Source organism: Rhincodon typus, chromosome 27, assembly GCF_021869965.1.
Source record: "Rhincodon typus isolate 14 chromosome 27, sRhiTyp1.1, whole genome shotgun sequence".
Taxonomy (NCBI): domain Eukaryota; kingdom Metazoa; phylum Chordata; class Chondrichthyes; order Orectolobiformes; family Rhincodontidae; genus Rhincodon; species Rhincodon typus.
In genome coordinates this window covers 37,540,959-37,559,612 of record NC_063358.1, presented here as the reverse complement: position 1 = coordinate 37,559,612, position 18,654 = coordinate 37,540,959, and the positions used below count along the sequence as shown (strand labels likewise).

At 39.4% G+C, this 18,654-nt stretch overlaps 1 protein-coding gene across 2 annotated transcripts in view; it reads left to right on the top strand.

Moving 5' to 3' along the window:
• inpp5b (inositol polyphosphate-5-phosphatase B) overlaps positions 1-18,654 on the top strand; it is a 244,184-nt gene that overhangs the window by 166,536 nt on the left and 58,994 nt on the right. For both annotated transcript variants that reach the window (XM_048613275.1, XM_020513305.2), the window contains 6 exons: positions 3,992-4,082; positions 5,506-5,574; positions 9,813-9,983; positions 10,910-11,011; positions 12,189-12,303; positions 14,776-14,892. In XM_048613275.1, the coding sequence (XP_048469232.1) occupies positions 3,992-4,082; positions 5,506-5,574; positions 9,813-9,983; positions 10,910-11,011; positions 12,189-12,303; positions 14,776-14,892 (665 nt within the window). The remainder of the gene's footprint in view (positions 1-3,991; positions 4,083-5,505; positions 5,575-9,812; positions 9,984-10,909; positions 11,012-12,188; positions 12,304-14,775; positions 14,893-18,654) is intronic.

Below are 18,654 nucleotides of genomic sequence, written 5' to 3'. Positions count from 1 at the left end.
AGAATCTTGGGCCATTATCTTTTTCAAGTTGGTGAATTGGATGGCCAGTCTTTCACCTCTCAACATGTAAAATTATCACACAAGTGTGAACTAAACAGGACATGCAATTTTCTTGATGCCAACTCAGATGCCTGGTTTCAATGTCTTTAGATAAAAGTGTTACTTTTAATGCAGTCAGCTTAAGTTATTCCATAGTGGTCATTCAATGTTTGCCTCAGTCTGTACTCAGAGGACCACGGTAGCTATTTTAGGTCGATGCAATTTTCATTTTGAAAACTGTTTTAATCCATGAAAAGTATAAAGTTTAACAACCAGATGTTGGAAGTTAGTATTCAATACTTATCAGTACTGTAATATATTTGGTTGTGGTGCATCCTGCAAAATATAATATATATGTTACACCTGAGCTTTTATTTCTTTCCCCTTGCTGTCATTTTGCATAGAAAAAGCTTTGCACCTGTGTTGGCGGTTCACTCCCAGTTCTTAACTAATAGTACTTTCCTACTGCTGTCTAGCCCTGCCTGTGCACCACCTATTCACTCAACAATACTTTGTACGTATTTTTCTGCTGGTGTCGCTGCCACTGCTGCTGCTGCTGCCATCACCGCCATTGCTGCTATTGCTGCTCCCAGTAAGTACTGAGCTGATGAAGAATTTGCTTATTTTTATTCCTGTCCTAAGTTTATTCCTTAGCCTGAGTCATTGCTTTGATTTTGCACTACTGTTTTTGAAATGGCCATTGTTAAATTAGTCAATATCTATGGTACTAAATAGCCACTTGAGTGAAATATTGCAGTTGTTTCCTGTCCTTAGAAGGTTCTCTTCCCTGAAGGGTTTAAGAGAACTGTTCCATTTTTTACAGTAATCCAACAGGTTTCCTGCTTATTGATTTGTTTTTCCTGATTCTAATTCACAGATTTACAAATATGGTGAATTTATTTTCAGAGCTCCCTGTGGTTAGGTTCATACTTTTGTCCCATACATTTCAGTGCCCTGGACTTGAAGAGGGGTCCAGTGTCTATTCCTGATGGCCAGTAAGTGATTTGGGTGTGAAGAAAGTTGTGAGAATGCTAGACAAGAACATGGTAAAGCTGGTTAATGATGCCTTTGCAGTCCAGCTTCCCCTGCTTGTTTATTAATATCAGGTCCCATAGCAGGCTCCTCATTTGAGTTTCTCAGCTACTTGTTCGATTTTACTACAGCTGTTGTAAGCAGTTTTTATTCTCCCTTTTGCTGCACCCTTTATAAATTTTTCGATGTGTTTCTGAAGAATTGAAGTAATCTCTAACGCTGTTTGTTTAATTCATTCGCGGGCTGTGGGCATCAGCATTTGTTGCCCACCCCTAATTTCGCTGGAAAAGGTGTTGATGAGCTCCTTTTTGAACCACTGAGTCCACAGGGTGTATGAAAACCAACTTCTGTTGGAAAAGGAGTTGCAGAATGTTAGCCCAGCGACGTGAAGGAACAGCAACATAGTTCCATGGTGTGTGGCCTGGAGCGGAACTTTCAGGTAGTGGTGTCCCCATGCAGCTATTGCCCTTCAAGTTGTGCTTTTAAAAACTGCTGTCAAAGGAGCGGAGATGTGTGGTTCTCGTGCATCTTGTTGATGGTGGACACTGCAACTATGGTGTGTTGGTGGTCAAAAGAATGGATGTTGAAGTTAGTGGATGGAATGCCATTCAGTGGGCTGCTTTGTTCTGGAAGGTGTCCAGCTTAGTCAGTGTGGTCAGAGCTGGCCCCTTTTCCAGGCAAATGGAATGTACTCATACTCCTGATTTTTGTCTTCTAGATGGTGTACATGTACTGGGGCCACAGGAAGTGAGTTAATCACCTAGAATTCCTGGCCTACAACCTGCTCTGTAGCTGCTGTAATGAAATATGGCTGGCCCAGTTCAGATTCTGGTCAGTGGTAACTCACAAGATGATGATGATGTGGTATTCAATAATGATAATGCCATTGAATGTCAAGAGTCATAGTTAGATTCTCTTTGTTGGAAATGGCCATTACGTGGTACTTGTGTTTGGCAATACTGTTAATTGCTCTGTCTCAGCCCAAGCCTGGATTTTGTCCAGATCTTGCATATAGAATTAGACTGCTTTGTTATCTGAGAAGTGCTGAACATTGTGCAGTCATCAGCAACACTCCCTCCTTCTGACTTTACGATGGAGGGAAGGCTATGATGATTGGGCCTAGGACACAACTGTTGTGGAAATTCTGCAGAGGTGTCCTGGAGCTGAAATGATTGACCCCCGAACAGTCACATCCATTTTTGTTTGTGCTCGGTATGACTTCAACTGGTGGAGAATTTTTTCCCCCTCAATTTTCTTTGCATCCAGTTTTGTGAGGGTAAATGCAGCCTTGATATCCAGTGCAGTCACTTTCACCTCAACCTTGGAATTCAGCTCCTTGTCTATATTTGGACCATGGTTGTAATGAAGTGAGTAACTCTGATAGGACTCAAACTGCCATAAGTGTGCAGGCTATTCCTTTGTAAGTACTGCTTGATAGCAGGGGAGGTGATGGCCTGGTATTATTGCTGGACTGTTAATCCAGAGACCCCGATAATAGTCTGGAGACCTAGGTTCGAACCCGGCCATGGCAGATGGTGGAATTTGAATTCTATAAATATCTGGAATTAAGAGTCTAATGATGACCATGAATCCATTGTTGATTGTTGGGAAAAACCTGTCTGGTTCGCTATTGTCCTTTGAGAAGGAAACTGTCCTTACCTGGTCTGGCCTACATTTGACTCCAGACCCATCGCAATGTGGTTGACTCTTAACTGCCCTCTGGGCAATTAGGGATGGGCAATAAATGCTGTCTAGCCAGCGATGTCTTCATCCTGTGAATGAATAAAAAAAAGTCAATGATCCTTTCCAACGCTTTGTTGATGATCAAGAGTAGACTGATAGCAGTAATTGGCAGGGTTGGATTTGTCCTGCTTTTTGAGTCCTGGATGTACCTCAATAACTTTGCATATTGTCGGATAGATGCCAGTGTTGAAACTGTACTGGAGCAGTGAAGCTAGGTGTGCTCATGTCCTGGAGCACAATCTTCAATACTAATAACAGAATGTTGTCAGGGACCTTTTCAGTAACCATTACCTCTAGCTATTTCTTGATATCACATGGAATGAATCAAATTGGCTGATGGCAGGCACCTGTGATGCTGGGACCTTGGGAAGAGGCTGAGATAGATAATTCATTTAGTACTTCTGGTTGAAGGCAGATAAAAATGCTTCACCCTTGTTCTTTTTTACTGATGTGCTGGTTCCCCATCATTGAGGATGGGGATATTTGTGGAGCCGTCTCCTCCCATGAGTTGTTAATTGTCCACTACCATTCATGACTGGATGTAGCAAGATTTCAGCTTAACAGCAATAATTTAGATCTGCTCTGTTGTTATGGAATCACTTAGATCCATTGCGTATTCCTTCCTCTATGTTTTAGCTCCAACAGGTTTACATCTCATCTATAGGTATACCCAATGCTACTCCTGACATGCCCTCCTGCACATTACATTGATACAGGATTGATCTCCCTATTTGATGGTACTGTTAGAGTGGGGAAAATGCCAGGTCATGAGGTTACAAATTGCAGTTGAATACAGTTCTTTCGTTGCTGGTGGCCCACAGCATTTCGTGGATGCCTTTTGAGTTGCTAGATCTGTTCAAACGCTGCTACTTTGAGCATAGTGGTAGTGTCACACAACACGATGTAGGGTGTCCTCAATGTGAAGATGGGACCTTATATAGAATGTAGTGTTCTGTCTTACTGCTATTGTCATGGACAGATGCATTTGGGACAAGTAGATTGGTATGGATGAGGTCAGTTAGGTTTTTCCCTCTGGTTGGATCCCTCAATACCTGCTGCAGATTTAATTCAGCAGCCATTTCCTTTAGGACTCGGCTAGCTCAGTCAGTTGTGAGTTACTGAACCATTCTGTTGATGCTTTCTTTTGTGTGACCATGCATTTTTTGTTTGATTCCAGGCGATTCTGATCTGTTAGCAATCAAACATGGCGGTAAAGAAAGGGACAGTCATGTGTATGAAGGTGGCTGTGTTGATCCAATCGCAGGAAGGTAAGATATGTGATACACTATAATTAAATTAATTTAATTATGGAAGAGACCATGTATTTTTGGAGAGTTTTGAAACTTGGAAGTTGTTGAGCTGTGTAAGGCACTGTTGCTTCTTGAAGCAACAAGATGGAGTACAAGCAGCCCCAAGGTTGTGAATGGGTTCCATTATTGAAGTCATTTGCAAGTCAGTTTTGTACGCAGGTCAGAACACAATGCAGGACAACATAAAGTATCCATTTATAATTAAAGGGATTATTTGTATGACGAGCCTTTAAAATTATACCCCTGCATGGGGTTGCATTTGTAAGTACAAGCATTCGTAAGTCGGATGTTCGTAAATGGGGAAATACTATTTTTGTGAATGATTGGCACTATGAATCTTCTGAGTTCATGAAATTTTCCCTGACAACAGCCCTTTCATTTTTTAAGCTGCGGTGTGTTAAAAAGCATGAAGTGCCAACAGCAGCAGAGTGGAAAAGACCATTCAGAACTTAGACAAAAACATCATCATTCCCCTCTCTATCTCTCGTTTTCTCTCTCTCTTTTGGTTTCTGTCTCTCTTTCTCTCTCGCTTTCTTTATGACAAAAGGAACAGAAAAAACAAGAAAGCTAAAAAGAAAGAATTCATGCAACAAAAGACCTAAGTTCATCAAATCAACTATCAAATCAAAGAACACCTTCACCCTACAGACTACAGTGTATTATCATTGCAAAAATCAAAAGGACTGAGAGAGGAAAATAATTTTCCACCTGCAGTCTGAACTTTTGATCTTCACAATTTTTGTTTAATATGTCTTTTTTATCCATCCATGGAAGGTGTGTCTTTTGTATATGTTAATGGTGATTGTGTGTGTGTGTTTAGGATTTTGAAAGGGTGTAGTTTAAGTTGCATAACTTGGAAGTTCTTGTTTGAAATTAAGTGTATTACAATAATTAGGGATTTTAGTATTGTTACTGAAGCAACCAGTTGTGAATTGCTTTTAACCTAAGTAGCAGTCAGTCAGGCAGATTGGTCATTTTGGTATTCTCGTTAGGATTTAATACATATGTGCATTTTGCAACAGCTTTTGGAACTGTGGAGCATGATTATTGGTGTAGTCTTTCCAGTAGAGTTGTGACAATTACATTTAGGATTTTAAGGATGTAAGTTAAACAATTAAATTGAATTGCCTGACTGTCTTGTGGTTTGCACTGTGTTTGAAAACCGAGGTCCAGAAGTTAGCTTGTTAGGGTATCAGCTGATTGATATTGTATTTCTTTTAATAGTGACCAAATTGGATAAAGCTATAGTTATTCTGTAAGCACAATAATTAACTTAATGCAATTATGATCAGCATTTACACTGATTCCATATCGTATAAAGTACAGGCTGTAATATCAAGCTCATGACGTTATTTTAATAGCATTTTACTGCTGTTCATAGACATTCGTCTGACCTAGAAACGTGCTCTGATGCCTCCCCAAGCTGCCCTGCACGTCGTCCTGCAACAAAGTATGTGAGAACAAAGAAGGGTCTGTGGGTTTGATTATGATTAAGATATTTGTGTTGCTTTCTCTTGAAGGTTTAATTTTTAAATGTTCTGAAATATTGTTCTGATTTGTTTACTTGACATATTGTTATTGCAGTGATGTATTTTTTCCTCGTTTAGTACATTTTCTTCCTTTTACTTTTTGTAAAATTTGCACAAAGGATGACAGAAGGGTGTCACCTTACCATGTAAAGCATCAGTTAAAAACAACATGCAAAAACATGCATTGTGATTCCCTTGTGGTCACATCTGCTGTGTCAATTTAAATACTGCAAAGCTGTCCTGTTCTTTAACCTGCTCTGCAGCAGCAGTGCTGATAGAAGTATTCCAGACAATGTGGGGCGTCACCAGCAGTGCTGATAGAAGTATTCCAGACAATGTGGGGCATCTCATTATGAAATAGCTAAGTTCTACAATAAGTGTGCACTTATCAACTCAGCCTTTGCAGAGCCAAATATTCTTTAGAGGAATATTAAAGAAAGCATTTCTTGTAGAAGACTTTGTCAGGAAATTCTAACTGGAAGGGAGCAACAAGAGGTAAATGTTCAACATCATTTTACTGAAAGATTCCACTTCAAAACTTGTTTCGTGTAAATTTGTCTGCAGCTTGTATGTGTACTTGTGGCAGAAGCGTGCAACATGTTATTCAAATGATTAGTCTGCCGTGAAATATGTATTGGCAATACTAATTTGAATGATTTTCACTTTCAGTACCCTTCCCTACACACTATAGGAAATGGCCTGGTAATCTCTTGTTTTCTTTTCATAATGGCGACAGCAACAATGTTTTCACACTAGTTTTTGCCTATGTTTTAAAAAGGAACCTGATAGGAATCCATTATGAGTGCTTTAAATCTATTATTTGCTTGGATTTCAGCATAGGCACCTTCTGGACTGTTGAGTAACTGAACTGTAGAAATGGCTGAATACTCGGGTATTGACTTGCATTTGGCAAATCAAAATATTTATAGAGCTTTCACCTGTGACAAATAGGTTGGATATATCCTACAGTTTGAATAGATTAATTTTGTTATTTGAAAGGAACAGGCTTTAGAAACCAAATGATACTTCTCTAGACAGTTTATTACTCAACAAACAGATTATGTGGTGATTTTCTTATTACTGTTTGTGGGATCTTCTGTCCTTAGATTGGCTGGTAAATTTTTCTATGTTGCGACACAGGTTATATTTCAAAAGTACTTAATTAGCTGTAATGACATTGTGTGATTGTGAAAGATATAACTGCAATTCCTTCCCTCTGTCAAAGCAACACATGATGGACCTTTTAAAGTTGTCTAGAATGACGTGTATGAGAGGGCTGTCCCAGTGTTTCTGAAAGTCTCTTACATAAGTTACTGCATTCACTGACACGTTCCTTTTAACTAGTTATGTATTCAAGTTATCCATCATCTGCCTTTTTCTTCAACGTGACCTTGGAGGAAGATATTGTACAGATAAGGTGGCCTTTGGTGCATTCTGCACTACAATTATTACAAGATTAGAGTCTGAATCGTGGTGTTACCTAATTTTTACCAGCCACATTTACTTTTAACAAGAGCAGCTTCATTTATACAGCACCTAATAAAATATCCCCAGGTGGTTCAGAGTACATTATGGAACAAAACTGGGCTGTGTAAGGAAATATTAGGCTAAGTGATCAAAAGTGGTCAGATTTTAGGAAGTGCCTCAAATGAGGGAAAAAGAGATAGTAAGACAGGAGGCAATTCCAGAGCTTAGAGTCTAGGCATGTCTGTCAGTAGTGATTAAAAATGGAAATGCTCAATAGGTTGGAATTTGCAAAGTTCACAGATTGGGGTTCAGGGAGGAAGTAGGACTGGAGAAGGTTCCAGACATAAAGGGGTGAGCCCTTGAAGTGATTTTAAAACACCAAGGAGAATTCTGTGACTGGCTCGTGTTTAGGTAACACCTCAACATTGTTGGCAAGCACAAGAGTGATGAGTGTGCAGGATCTGAGCATAAAATTTTGCATGATGTCAAGTTTGCGGAAGGTAGAATGTGGGAGTTCAGCCTTGCATGTTGTTATGACCAAGGCTGGAAGAGTGCACTGTTGCCCTAGCCCACTACTTCACAGGTCACAAGATAAAATTAACATATTTCCACATTACCATTTTGGCCGATTAAATCTCTTTTCTATATCAAGTTTTGAATAAAAAGGTCTATCAACCAGTTTTCTAATGCAAGCATTGGTTTGTTGTCAAAACAAGGCTTATTCAATGAGAATGCAATAATTGGTTAACATAGTAATTGCTAATATTGAAGTCTAAATGTTTATTCCTCTAAATAATTCAAAGCATTCATTCATTTGCTCACCTCAGGGCAAAAACAATTTCTTTCTGTGTAGAGGTTTACTTGAAAGGAAACTTTCTGACCATTGAAGATATTCTTGAAGGCAAAATGTTAAGGATTAGAATATTCCAAAATCTGTTGCTGTGATGTTCTGGCACACGTGGTCAAGACTGTAGTAATACACGATTGTTTCTGGAGTCTTGGCAAACACAGCTTGTTCAAGAAATACCAAGAAATTCTTGCGATGGCGAGGGGCATAGTTAAGGTGCATAGCAAAGATCGTTTCCCTAAGGTAGAGGTGTTCAAAACTCGGGTTCATATTTTTAAGGTGGGAGGAGAAAGATTTAAAAAGGACATGGGGGCAGCTTTTTTACACAAAGAGTGGTTAATGTGTGGAATGAACTTCCGGAGGAAGTGGTGAATCAGGTACAGTTACAACATTTAAAAAATATTTGGATTAGTACATGATTAGGAAAGGTTTGGAGGGAGATGGGCCAAATGCATGCAGCTGGGACTATTTTGGTTTGGGAAAACAGCCGGCATGGACAAGTTGGACCGAAGGGTCTGTTTCCATGCTGTATGACTCTATGAATCAAGGAAGATTGCAATGCATCAAGGAGAAAATAAAACATTTTTAGTGATCATATTATTAAACAATGTAGATGTTTATAAATGAAACTAGATAAGTGCAGCCCTATCCAGCCAGAAAACATTAAGAGGTCTTGGAGTAGGATGGTGGAAGCTTAGTTGGGAGCTTGAACGTTCAACAAGTAACTTGGGCAGAAGAGTTTTTTCCAGGGTGGGACACTGAAAAGAAGTGGGCTGGGCTATGGGAAATTGAGAGGAAGGTGATCCAATGAAAGATCAGAAATTACGTTACACCAGTATTCACGGCAAGGGTAATGAGGTGTGAGGTGCCGAGATTGAAGGGGTAGCTGTGAATGTGAGTGGGAGACTTTATCTGAAAGGAGCAGTTTAGGGAGGAAAGAAGGGTCCTGAAGTCAGAGTGAGAACCAGAGAATTGAGATGGTGGCTTGAAAACCCCGATAATGAAAAGTTGTCCAATACAGAGGCACAGGAGCGAAAGCCATCATGGCATTGGCAATATCAATTTCGGATTTTAAATGTGAGTTGTGAAGAGTGATATAAAATGGAAAGTTGTCAAAGGGAGATGGACCAAGATTTGATTTAAAGATGAGTGCAACACTACCATTAGCAGTTTGAGCAGGGCATAGCTCCAATTATAGAAAAGTTGTCATTGCCTCTTTATCCATATCTCTGTCATGGCCATCTTGTGATCATCAAGAATGAGTTCTTGAGTGTCAAGGGATGTATTGTTATTGCTAGAGGACATTATATGGGATTCCAGTGTGCAAACAGGCTATTCAGGTCAGCCAGACTGTGTTAATGTTTCTATTCCACATCAATAATTCAATGAGCCTTTTGTGCATCTATTTCCGTTTGTTCCCCTTTTCCTTCAGCAAACTTTCCCACCTTGTTTTAGCATTCATTTCATTGCCTCACAACCTTTGTTCTGAAGAATAATTTTTGCATCCCCAGCTGTAATTTCTTGCATTTAATTTCATAGCCATGTTCCATCTCTGAAAGTAGCCTATTTCTACCTACTCATACCCTCATTTCTGCTGTTAAAGTTAGAAGCCTCAATCTTTGAAGTATTTTGTTAAATCTGCATTTCCTCATATCGGAGAACATCTTTATACGCTGTACCTTCTCTCTTGTCACAACTTAGTCCAACAGCATGGAGTCTAGAATGATACAAGAATTCCAGCTGTGGTTTCATAGGCTTTATGTAGATTCACTATTTTACCTCAATGTCAATATGCCATGCCGTGATGTACATAAGATGGTAAAAATGTTTTATTTGTGTTTCAAGGCCTGAGAAAATGAAACCTGACATAACTGATGATATGGTCCGCAAAGCTGACATCTTGCCGACAAGCAAAGCGCAAATCCTCACAATGCCACAGTTTGGCCTGCGGGACAATCTGATCAAATCAGAGCTGTTGAAGCAAGAAGAGAAATACACTTACATCAGAAACTATAGGTTAGTTTAAACGCACAACTATGTTGTTGGAACCAGTTTTATCTTGAGAAATAGGAGTAAAGCATTAGCTGTTTAAATGTTGAATGTGTGCACCCTGCAACACCAAACAGATGCAAGACAGATGCATATCTGCAATCTCAGCTGCCAACATTCTCTTTCGTGGCTTTTCCAGCCCTCACCCTAAGCACAACCCTTTTCCAACTTTCACCCCAATCACTTGCCTTAGTTCTGGGGATCATTACCCTCCATCTCCATAGTGGGTCAGTATCTGCTTCCAATCACTTGCATTATCAACCAGCAGTTAAAAATCAGCTTGTCAATCAAACAAGGGCAGCTTTTCCAAGGAAGCTTCTTTCTTCTCCCCCTAAACTGTCTGTATCTGAAGTCAGTAGCACTAGCTGTAGCTCATTTAGTATTTATGTGTGCTTATCAAATGTCACTTAGTTTATAAAAACTGAGACTGATGAGGAACTGGTGTGCTTTGAAGATCACTTTTTTTTCAATTTATCTATACCTTCACTTGATTTTATCCTTGTAGCTGAGATATCACTACTGTTTTGGGTTCGGTAGCCCTTCCTCAGAAGGACCCGAAACGTTAACTCTGATTTTTTTCTTCACAGATGCTGCCAGACCTGCTGAGTTTTTCCAGCAACTTCTGCTTTTGTTCCTGATTTAGAGCATCCGCAGTTCTTTCGGTTTTTATATCACTACTGTTACTGGTGTGAGCATATAAGACTAATTGCAGAGTAAGGTATATGTCTTATGTGTTGACTATGACAGGCTGTAATTGTAAATTACTTGCAACTGATTTCCTTCCCTTTTTGGGCTAATGGCATCATTTTGCCCAAACACAAAATGGATTATGCACCTTTTGCATTGCTCTAATTCTGCACTTTGTGTTGAAAAAAGTATTTTTTGTCACATAGGATTTTTGCAGGGACGTATAATGTGAATGGCAAGTCTCCCAAGGAGGATCTGAAGCCTTGGCTGAGCTATGATTCTGAACCACCTGATATCTACTGTATTGGGTATGTCTCTGACAACAGTACTCAATCTTTATTTTGAAATCATTCAGTATATCAAACAAAATACCATTATCGCCATTATCGAAGTGTAAATGACATACTGCTCCCAAAGAGTCCAAGAGATCCAGGCATGGAAAGGAGGGTAGATGAATTTTTGCCTGCTGAATTTTAATACATAAACTAGAAACATTGACTTAGAATGAATATGCACAGAGCTAGTTGCTAACTAGGCACTGCAAGAGAAGCTTTTTCTTTTGCTTGCATTCAGAACTGGAATACACTGTCTGAAGGGCTGGTGGAAGCAAATTCAATGGTAACATCCAAAAGGGAACTAGTTATACATATCTTTAATCAACGAGTTCAGACATAACATCACACACCTCTGGAGCATGTGAGACTTTAGCACAGTTCTTCTGGCTCAGAGACAGGACACTACCGCAGTGCCACAAGAGCCCCTTGGGAATTGGTTATATATTTTAAAAAGAAAGGTTTTTACAGGATTATAGTGAAGAAAATAGGCAAGTGGGTCTTGTAGCAAACTTGCACAGATGTAGTAGCGGAATGACTTCCTATGCATAATGAGTCGAAAATAACTTTTTTTTAAAAGAGTGAGCTCTGTTCAGACACCTCAAAATAATGAAATATTGATCATTGATATTGTCTTGTTGCTGAATGCTGCAAATCACTTCAACTCCAAAACTTCACACTAACATCAAGTTTTTAAGGGCATTAAAGATAGTAGGTGGGAATAGTTGCCCCTCGAGTCAGTTCAAGCATTCAGTAAGATCATTGCTGATCAGCTACACTTCAGGCACTATTCCAATATCGCTTTTTTTCCTTGGTATCCAAAAACCTGTCAATCTTGAACATAATTAATTGACTGAGCATCCACAACTCTCTGAACTCACTGTTGTGTAAGTGCTGCTTCAGCACACAGTGCTGTTTTACAAACCTTTTTGGTATCACTGTGAAAACACAGATGTAGCAGGCCCAGTACATCTGAACTCAATGTTATTTGTATCTCAGTTGTGACTGAAGAATTGGTTGTAAGCTAGTAAAAATTGAAGCCTTGTTGATAGTTTACTTTCCAAACCTGTTTCAAAGAATTGTGTTTGAATCGTATTTCCAGTTGTATTTCTGATTAAGATCAGGGTAATCAGAATTTATTTACTTTTAAAAGTTTTCAGGAAATTGACCTGAGTAAAGAAACATTCCTTTTTAATGATACACCAAAGGAGGAGGAGTGGTTCATGGCTGTTTCTGAAAGTCTTCATCCTTCAGCTACATATGCAAAGGTAAATTTATTGCATTTTATTGCATCCCTGTAAAAGTGATTTAACTGGCATTAAATTGTGACGAACCACTGTAGTGGTTTGATCTTGAATTCTTTTCATTTGGTTGGTGTTACCCAAGGCAGTTGTGGGACAGCATAGTTGAACTGTGAACCTGGTCTGAGATATAGAATCATCAAAGACTTCTAGCTCCCAGTCCAACAATAATTGGACAGTGGGAGCAAAATGTGCGGATCTTGGATGAGAACAGGATTTGATCTGGTTATAATGGCATCTTGATCAGACAGCTCACACATATTTCACTGCTACCATGACATGCCAGAAGCACACATTTGGAAATTGCTTTTCTCCAACCATCATCCTCTGACCGCTGTGACATGGAAAATCCTGGCCACCTTGTTGAGGCTCATCGGTGAAAAATGCACTGGAAAGGCTGCAGACAATTATCGAATTGAGTGCATCTTCAGGAAATGAGAAACAAAATTAAATGTTTGTGCAGGAGGATAACATTACCATTAAATCTAATGTGCAGGATGTCTTTCTGCAAATTATGGTGTTAGAGCTACTTAGACAGCCTGTGCTTGTGCCTTGTACCCATGTTAATGTTTAAATCCTTTGCTGTAATTTTTTCTCTGCTACAGTGGTACTGCACTTACCTCTGCTTGTTACGGAATAAGAGAATTTACATCACCGCCTCCTTGCCATAAGATCAAAAAACAGTATAGCACTGGAACAGGTCCTTCGGCCCACCAAGATGCGCTGACACATGATGCCTTTTTAAACTTAAATATCTTTTGCCTCTAAGCTGTCCACATCGCTCTATTCCCTGCCTATTCATTTTTTTTTCAAGATTTCTCTTAAACGTTGCTATTGTATCTGCCTCCTACACCTTCTCTGGCAGCGCATTTCAAGCACTTACCACCCTCAGTGTAAAAAAAAACTTGCCTCTCACATCTCCTTTAAACTTATGCCACTTACGCCCTTCTACCTTAAACCTATGTCTCCTAGTAATTGACATTTCTAGCCTGCAAAAAAGACTCAAACTAGCCATTCTATCCATGCCTGTCAAGATTTTGTAAACATCTGTCAGAATGCCCTCATCCTTCAACGTTCAAGTGAAAACAAACCAAGTTTGGCCAATCTCTCCTCATAATTCCATGTATTTTAAACTGGATGCAAATTCTCTAACATCCATGGGGTCTGAAGTTCTTGTCATGACAACTTTAAAAGAGATAACTGGCATTTTAACCTATTTCCCTCATCAGTATCCTGTAGCTGGGGACTGTTAATGGGGTGAAGATGTGGCATTCCTCTGCTAACAAACAGAAAGAATGCTGGAGAAAGCCAGCAGCTCTGACAGCATCTTTAGAGAGAGAAATAGAGTTAACATTTCAAGTCCGATTTGACACTTCTTCAGTAAAGTGGCTTGCTAGACTACTTTGAAAGGTAATTGTCAGTCAACCGTGTTGATGGGGAACTGGAGCCAGATGATAAGAATGGTAAGTTTCCTTCTCCTAGGGTATTAGTAAACCATCTTGAGTTCTTATAACAATCCAGTAGTCACTTGGCCAGTTTCCATTGAATTCCATGTATTTTAAACTGGATGCAAATTCTCTAACATCCATGGCAAAATTTGAGTTTATGTTCTCTATATTATTGTGTCAGTTGTTGTTTCGTTGATGTCTCTGAATTATGCAGTTCTGGGTTTAATCACCCTCCGTGACTCGAGCACAAATATCAAAACTGACACTAAGGAAGCAATGTTGGAAATACTATCTTTCAGAAGATATTAAAGCCAAAGCTCCATCATCCTGCTTGGATGGATATAACAGAATCCAATGGCTCTATTTCGAAGAATGGAATGCATCCCAGGTGTACTCCCCAATATTTTACCCTCAATTAGCATTAATAAAACCAGTTATCTGGTAATAAAAACATTTATTGAATTTTGCTGAGCACTTATTGGCCAAGTTTTCTATATCTTACAACAGCGCCTACACTTCAGAAGGTACTTAACTGTTAGCAAAACAGTTTAAGCTAACTGGTAGTTGTCAAACATGTTGTATAAATGCAAATCTTTGTTTCCTAATGGGCCAGGGGCTCAGGATTACGTGTTAAGAAATATAACCACTGCACTATATTAACTTAAAATAAGCAGGGAAACTGATATTGGGACCAAACACCATCTAGTTCTTTAATATCCACAGGAGCACTTTCCCACAGTAATGATTAGAATCCTGAAATATAATGGAGTTAGTTTCTGCTCCTGAGTCTTCATGATACAAGCATTTCTGAGAACAACTAAAAGAGATCTAATTTAACTCTAAGTTGTGACAAATATGATATATAAAGGCCCAAGTTCTGGTGAAGCAGTTAAATAGTGGCCATAAACCACTGCTGTGTTTGACCTTCTATATGCTTGGTATTGTGAAGGTGTACTTTCGAAACCTCAGTAAAATAGAATTTTGGTTTCAGATCAAGCTTGTCCGACTGGTTGGAATGATGCTCATGTTGTTTGTGAAGAAAGAACATGCCGCGTATGTGACAGAAGTGGAAGTGGAAACAGTGGGAACAGGCATCATGGGAAGAATGGTAAGAAAGATTGAAAAAAATTAAGACAACTTATTGTCTATGAGTGGTACAATCTCACAAAACTCAAGTAGATTGTGAGGGTAACAATTCTTTATGTAAACCAGAAATTGCCAAAATTATAGATATTCGACCTCTTTCTAGGTAGTTAGAATACAGTGGAATGAATGTGATACTTCAGTTATATAAAGCCTTGGTCAGACCCAAGGAGAGCAAAAATGGAGGCAGAAGTAGACCTGGTAATTCAATAAGATTGTGACTGGTCTTCTCTTTCAATCTGAAATATATCCAACAATGGAGCATCCATAAACCCTGGGATAGAGAATTAGAAAGATTCGCAACCCTTGAAATTTGAAGGTGTTTCTCCTCGCCTTAGTCTCCATGACCAAGATGCTATGTTTGGTATTTCCCAGCTAGGAAAACAATCTTTAAGTTGGCCTTTAACCCCCTTTGTAATTCTGTATGTTTTAATTAAATTACCTCTTAATTCTTCTATATTCCAGAGAGTACACTGGCACAATTTACTCATCTTTTCTTCATAGGATAATCCCCTCATCCCTGGAACCAACCTGGTGAACCTTCACTCTAACACCTCCCTTGCCAGTGACATGTTTCCCTGTATATGTTTTTAGTTTTGGGCCCCAAATATCAGGAAAGATGGACTGACTTTGAAGAGAATACAGCGCAGATATGTTATAATGATACCCAGACTTAAATTATTATGCTATGATAACAGATTGCCTAAAATTACGTTATGTGGGGTTGCAGGGATGGAGTGGAGAGCCAGGTCTAGGTGAGATGCTGTTTGGAGTGTCAGTGTGGACTCGATGGGCCGAGTGGCCTCTTTCCTCACTGTAAGGACTCTGTGATTCTTTTGAGTTCAAGAGGCACACTAATCAAGGTCTTTACAATGATGAAAGAATTCAAGAGGGCAGATACAGATAAACTGTTTTCTCTTGTGGAAGAACCATGAGCAACGGGGAATAATCTTAAATCATTGAGGTGGGACATCAAGGAGCACTGATTCACACTGAGACTTGTGGAAATCCAGAACTCTCTTTGGCAGGTGGTTGCATGTGCTGGAGAAGAATTGAGATCTTCAGAGTTGAAATCAATAGATCCTAGTTCAAGGGATATGGAACATCATTGGGATTGATATCCAAATTAATCACCATCAGATTGACAGGTTAGAAGAGTGAACAGCCTTCTTTTGATCTTATAATCTTGACCCAAGGCCTGAGACAGATTTTCAGCTTGTTCCCATGGGCAGGGCAAATGTATGGCAGGGCAGTGCTATAGGAGATGAGTCTGGAAATAAGTTGTCAGAGGAAAAATGTCATTTCATAATGGACATGATTGCTTTTAAGAAACTGGAGTATCAACATTACAGCAATGTCCCATTGTGCATCTTGTGTATTATTTCATCCTGACAGAACCTATTCTTGTGTCAAGGGATAGGCAGTAGTACTTAGAGTTGTGTTTCTCTGCATCAAGGCCTATAAGTGCTTAATATTTTTTTTTAACTGTTCACTGTTGGGAGTGTTGAGACTAGTCAAGTTACAGACAATCATATAGAGGAAATAATGCAAGCAAAGAAATAAAAACAGAAATTGCTGGGAAAACTCACTCTGGAGTTTTTCAGTTCTGAAGGGTCACTGGACCTGAAACTCTGCTTTCTCTGCACAGATGCTGCCAGACCCACTGAGTCTTCCCAGCAATTTCTGTCACTGTTTCTGGTTTCCAGGATCTGGAGTTCTTGGGAGTATTTTTAAACGTGAAAAGGTTTCTGCGTTTTAACAATTATGAAACTTCCTGTTGTAACTGTGCCTCGGAAATTTAAAACGGAAGTATATTTTAGCACAATAGGGCCAGTTAACAAAACCACAAGTACATACTTGGACCTCAGTTAAGGTGAGCCTGGTTGTAAGTGCTGCTTTGTTCAAGGTGCTCTTACACAAGATGCAGTTCAGTTGTAGTGCCAGTGTAATATTTAGAGATATATAACAGGAGGTTCTACTTATTTACCTCCATATTTGTCTTAACTTTCCAGGCAGTGTTGTAAAATAATAACAATACAGTCTTTTAGAAACTGCAGGACACTCAAATTATCACATTATTTGCTTGCAGGAGTAGAACCTGTAACTCTCCCTGCCAGCAGGTGGCAGTGAGAAACAGGTTGTCCACTCTGACAGATGCAAGTGATGACAGGTTTTATTAGCGGCTGGTACACAGTCTCGTAATGCAGCATAACATGACTAACAATCTGTCAATCTGGTAATTTTTATTTCATTGCAGCAGTACAAATGAACTGATGCAGAAATAAAAAGTTTGAAATTTCAAATGTACCTTTAATTGGATAATATATTAATATGCATTTTTGGTTTTAAGTAGACACTTAACATGTTTTGTGTACCCATCCTGAATATCATTTGAATGATTCACATCAATATTAGCAAAGGAACTCCATTGGAGAATAGATTATGTATAATATCTGGACTAATTTACCTGCCCTTCCCCGATGATGCATAGCACTGGAGTCCCCTCGCCTGCTGAGGATGTCTCAGTTGTTATTAATATATTGATGAGTGGAGAGTCTAATTCTGCACACAAATACAGGATGTCAAACCATATTGACCATGAGTTGCTTCATCTATATGGGGTGACGTGGAATAGGAGTGGGTAATAAAAGTGATAGCAGATCAAGAATACCTCTCTCACCTGATTCAGGGACAAACCTGACAATATTGCTGACATGGGGCTGGATAAACTCTCCCAGGGAAGCTAAAGAACAAGTGGAGTAATGGACACAATGGTCTCTACCATTTCTTTCCAGTCATAGAATCATACAGCACTGAAATAGACCCTTCAGTCCAACTCATCCATGCCAACTAGTTTTCCCAAACTAAACTACTCCCATTTGCCTGCTTTAGACCCATTTCCTATTTATGTACCTGTCCAAATGCCTCTTACATATTGTAATTGTATCCATCTCTACTATTTCTTCTGGTAGTTCATTCCATTTATGTATCAAACTCTGTGGGAAAAGTTGCCCCTCAGATCTCTTTGAAATCTTTCCCCTATCACCTTAGCATATACCCTCTAGTTTGGGACTCGCCTAGCCTAGTGAAAAGACTATTCAGCTTATCAGTGCTTCTCATGATTTTGGAAATCTCTATAAAGTCACCCCTCAACATCTTACATTCCAGGGAAAAGAAGTTGCAGCCTATCCAGCCTCTTCTTGCAACTCAAACCCTCCAGTTCTGGTGACATCCTTTTAAATCTTTTCTGCACCCTATCCAGTTTAATAACATCCTTTCTATAGCAGGGCAACTAGAACTGTACAGTACTCCAAAAGCAGCCTTACCAGTGTCCTGTACAGCTGCAATATGACATCCCAACTCCTATATTCACTGCTCTGACCTATGAAGGCAAGTGTGCCAAGGCTTTTTTCACCACCCAGTCCACCTATGGTGCCACTTTCAAGGAACTGTGAACCTGAACCCTCAGGTTTCTCTGTTTGACAACACACCTCAGGGCCCTACCGTTAACAAGTCCTGCCCTGGTTTTGTCTTACCAAATTGCAACATCTCACATTTATCTAAATTAAACTCTATCTGTCACTCCTCGGCCCATTGGCCCAGCTGATCAAAATCCTGTTGTACTCTTAGATGACCTTCTTCACTGTCCACTAAACCACCAATTTTGGTGTCATGTGCAGACTTAATAACCATGTCTCCTGTATTCTCATCCAAATACTTAATAACC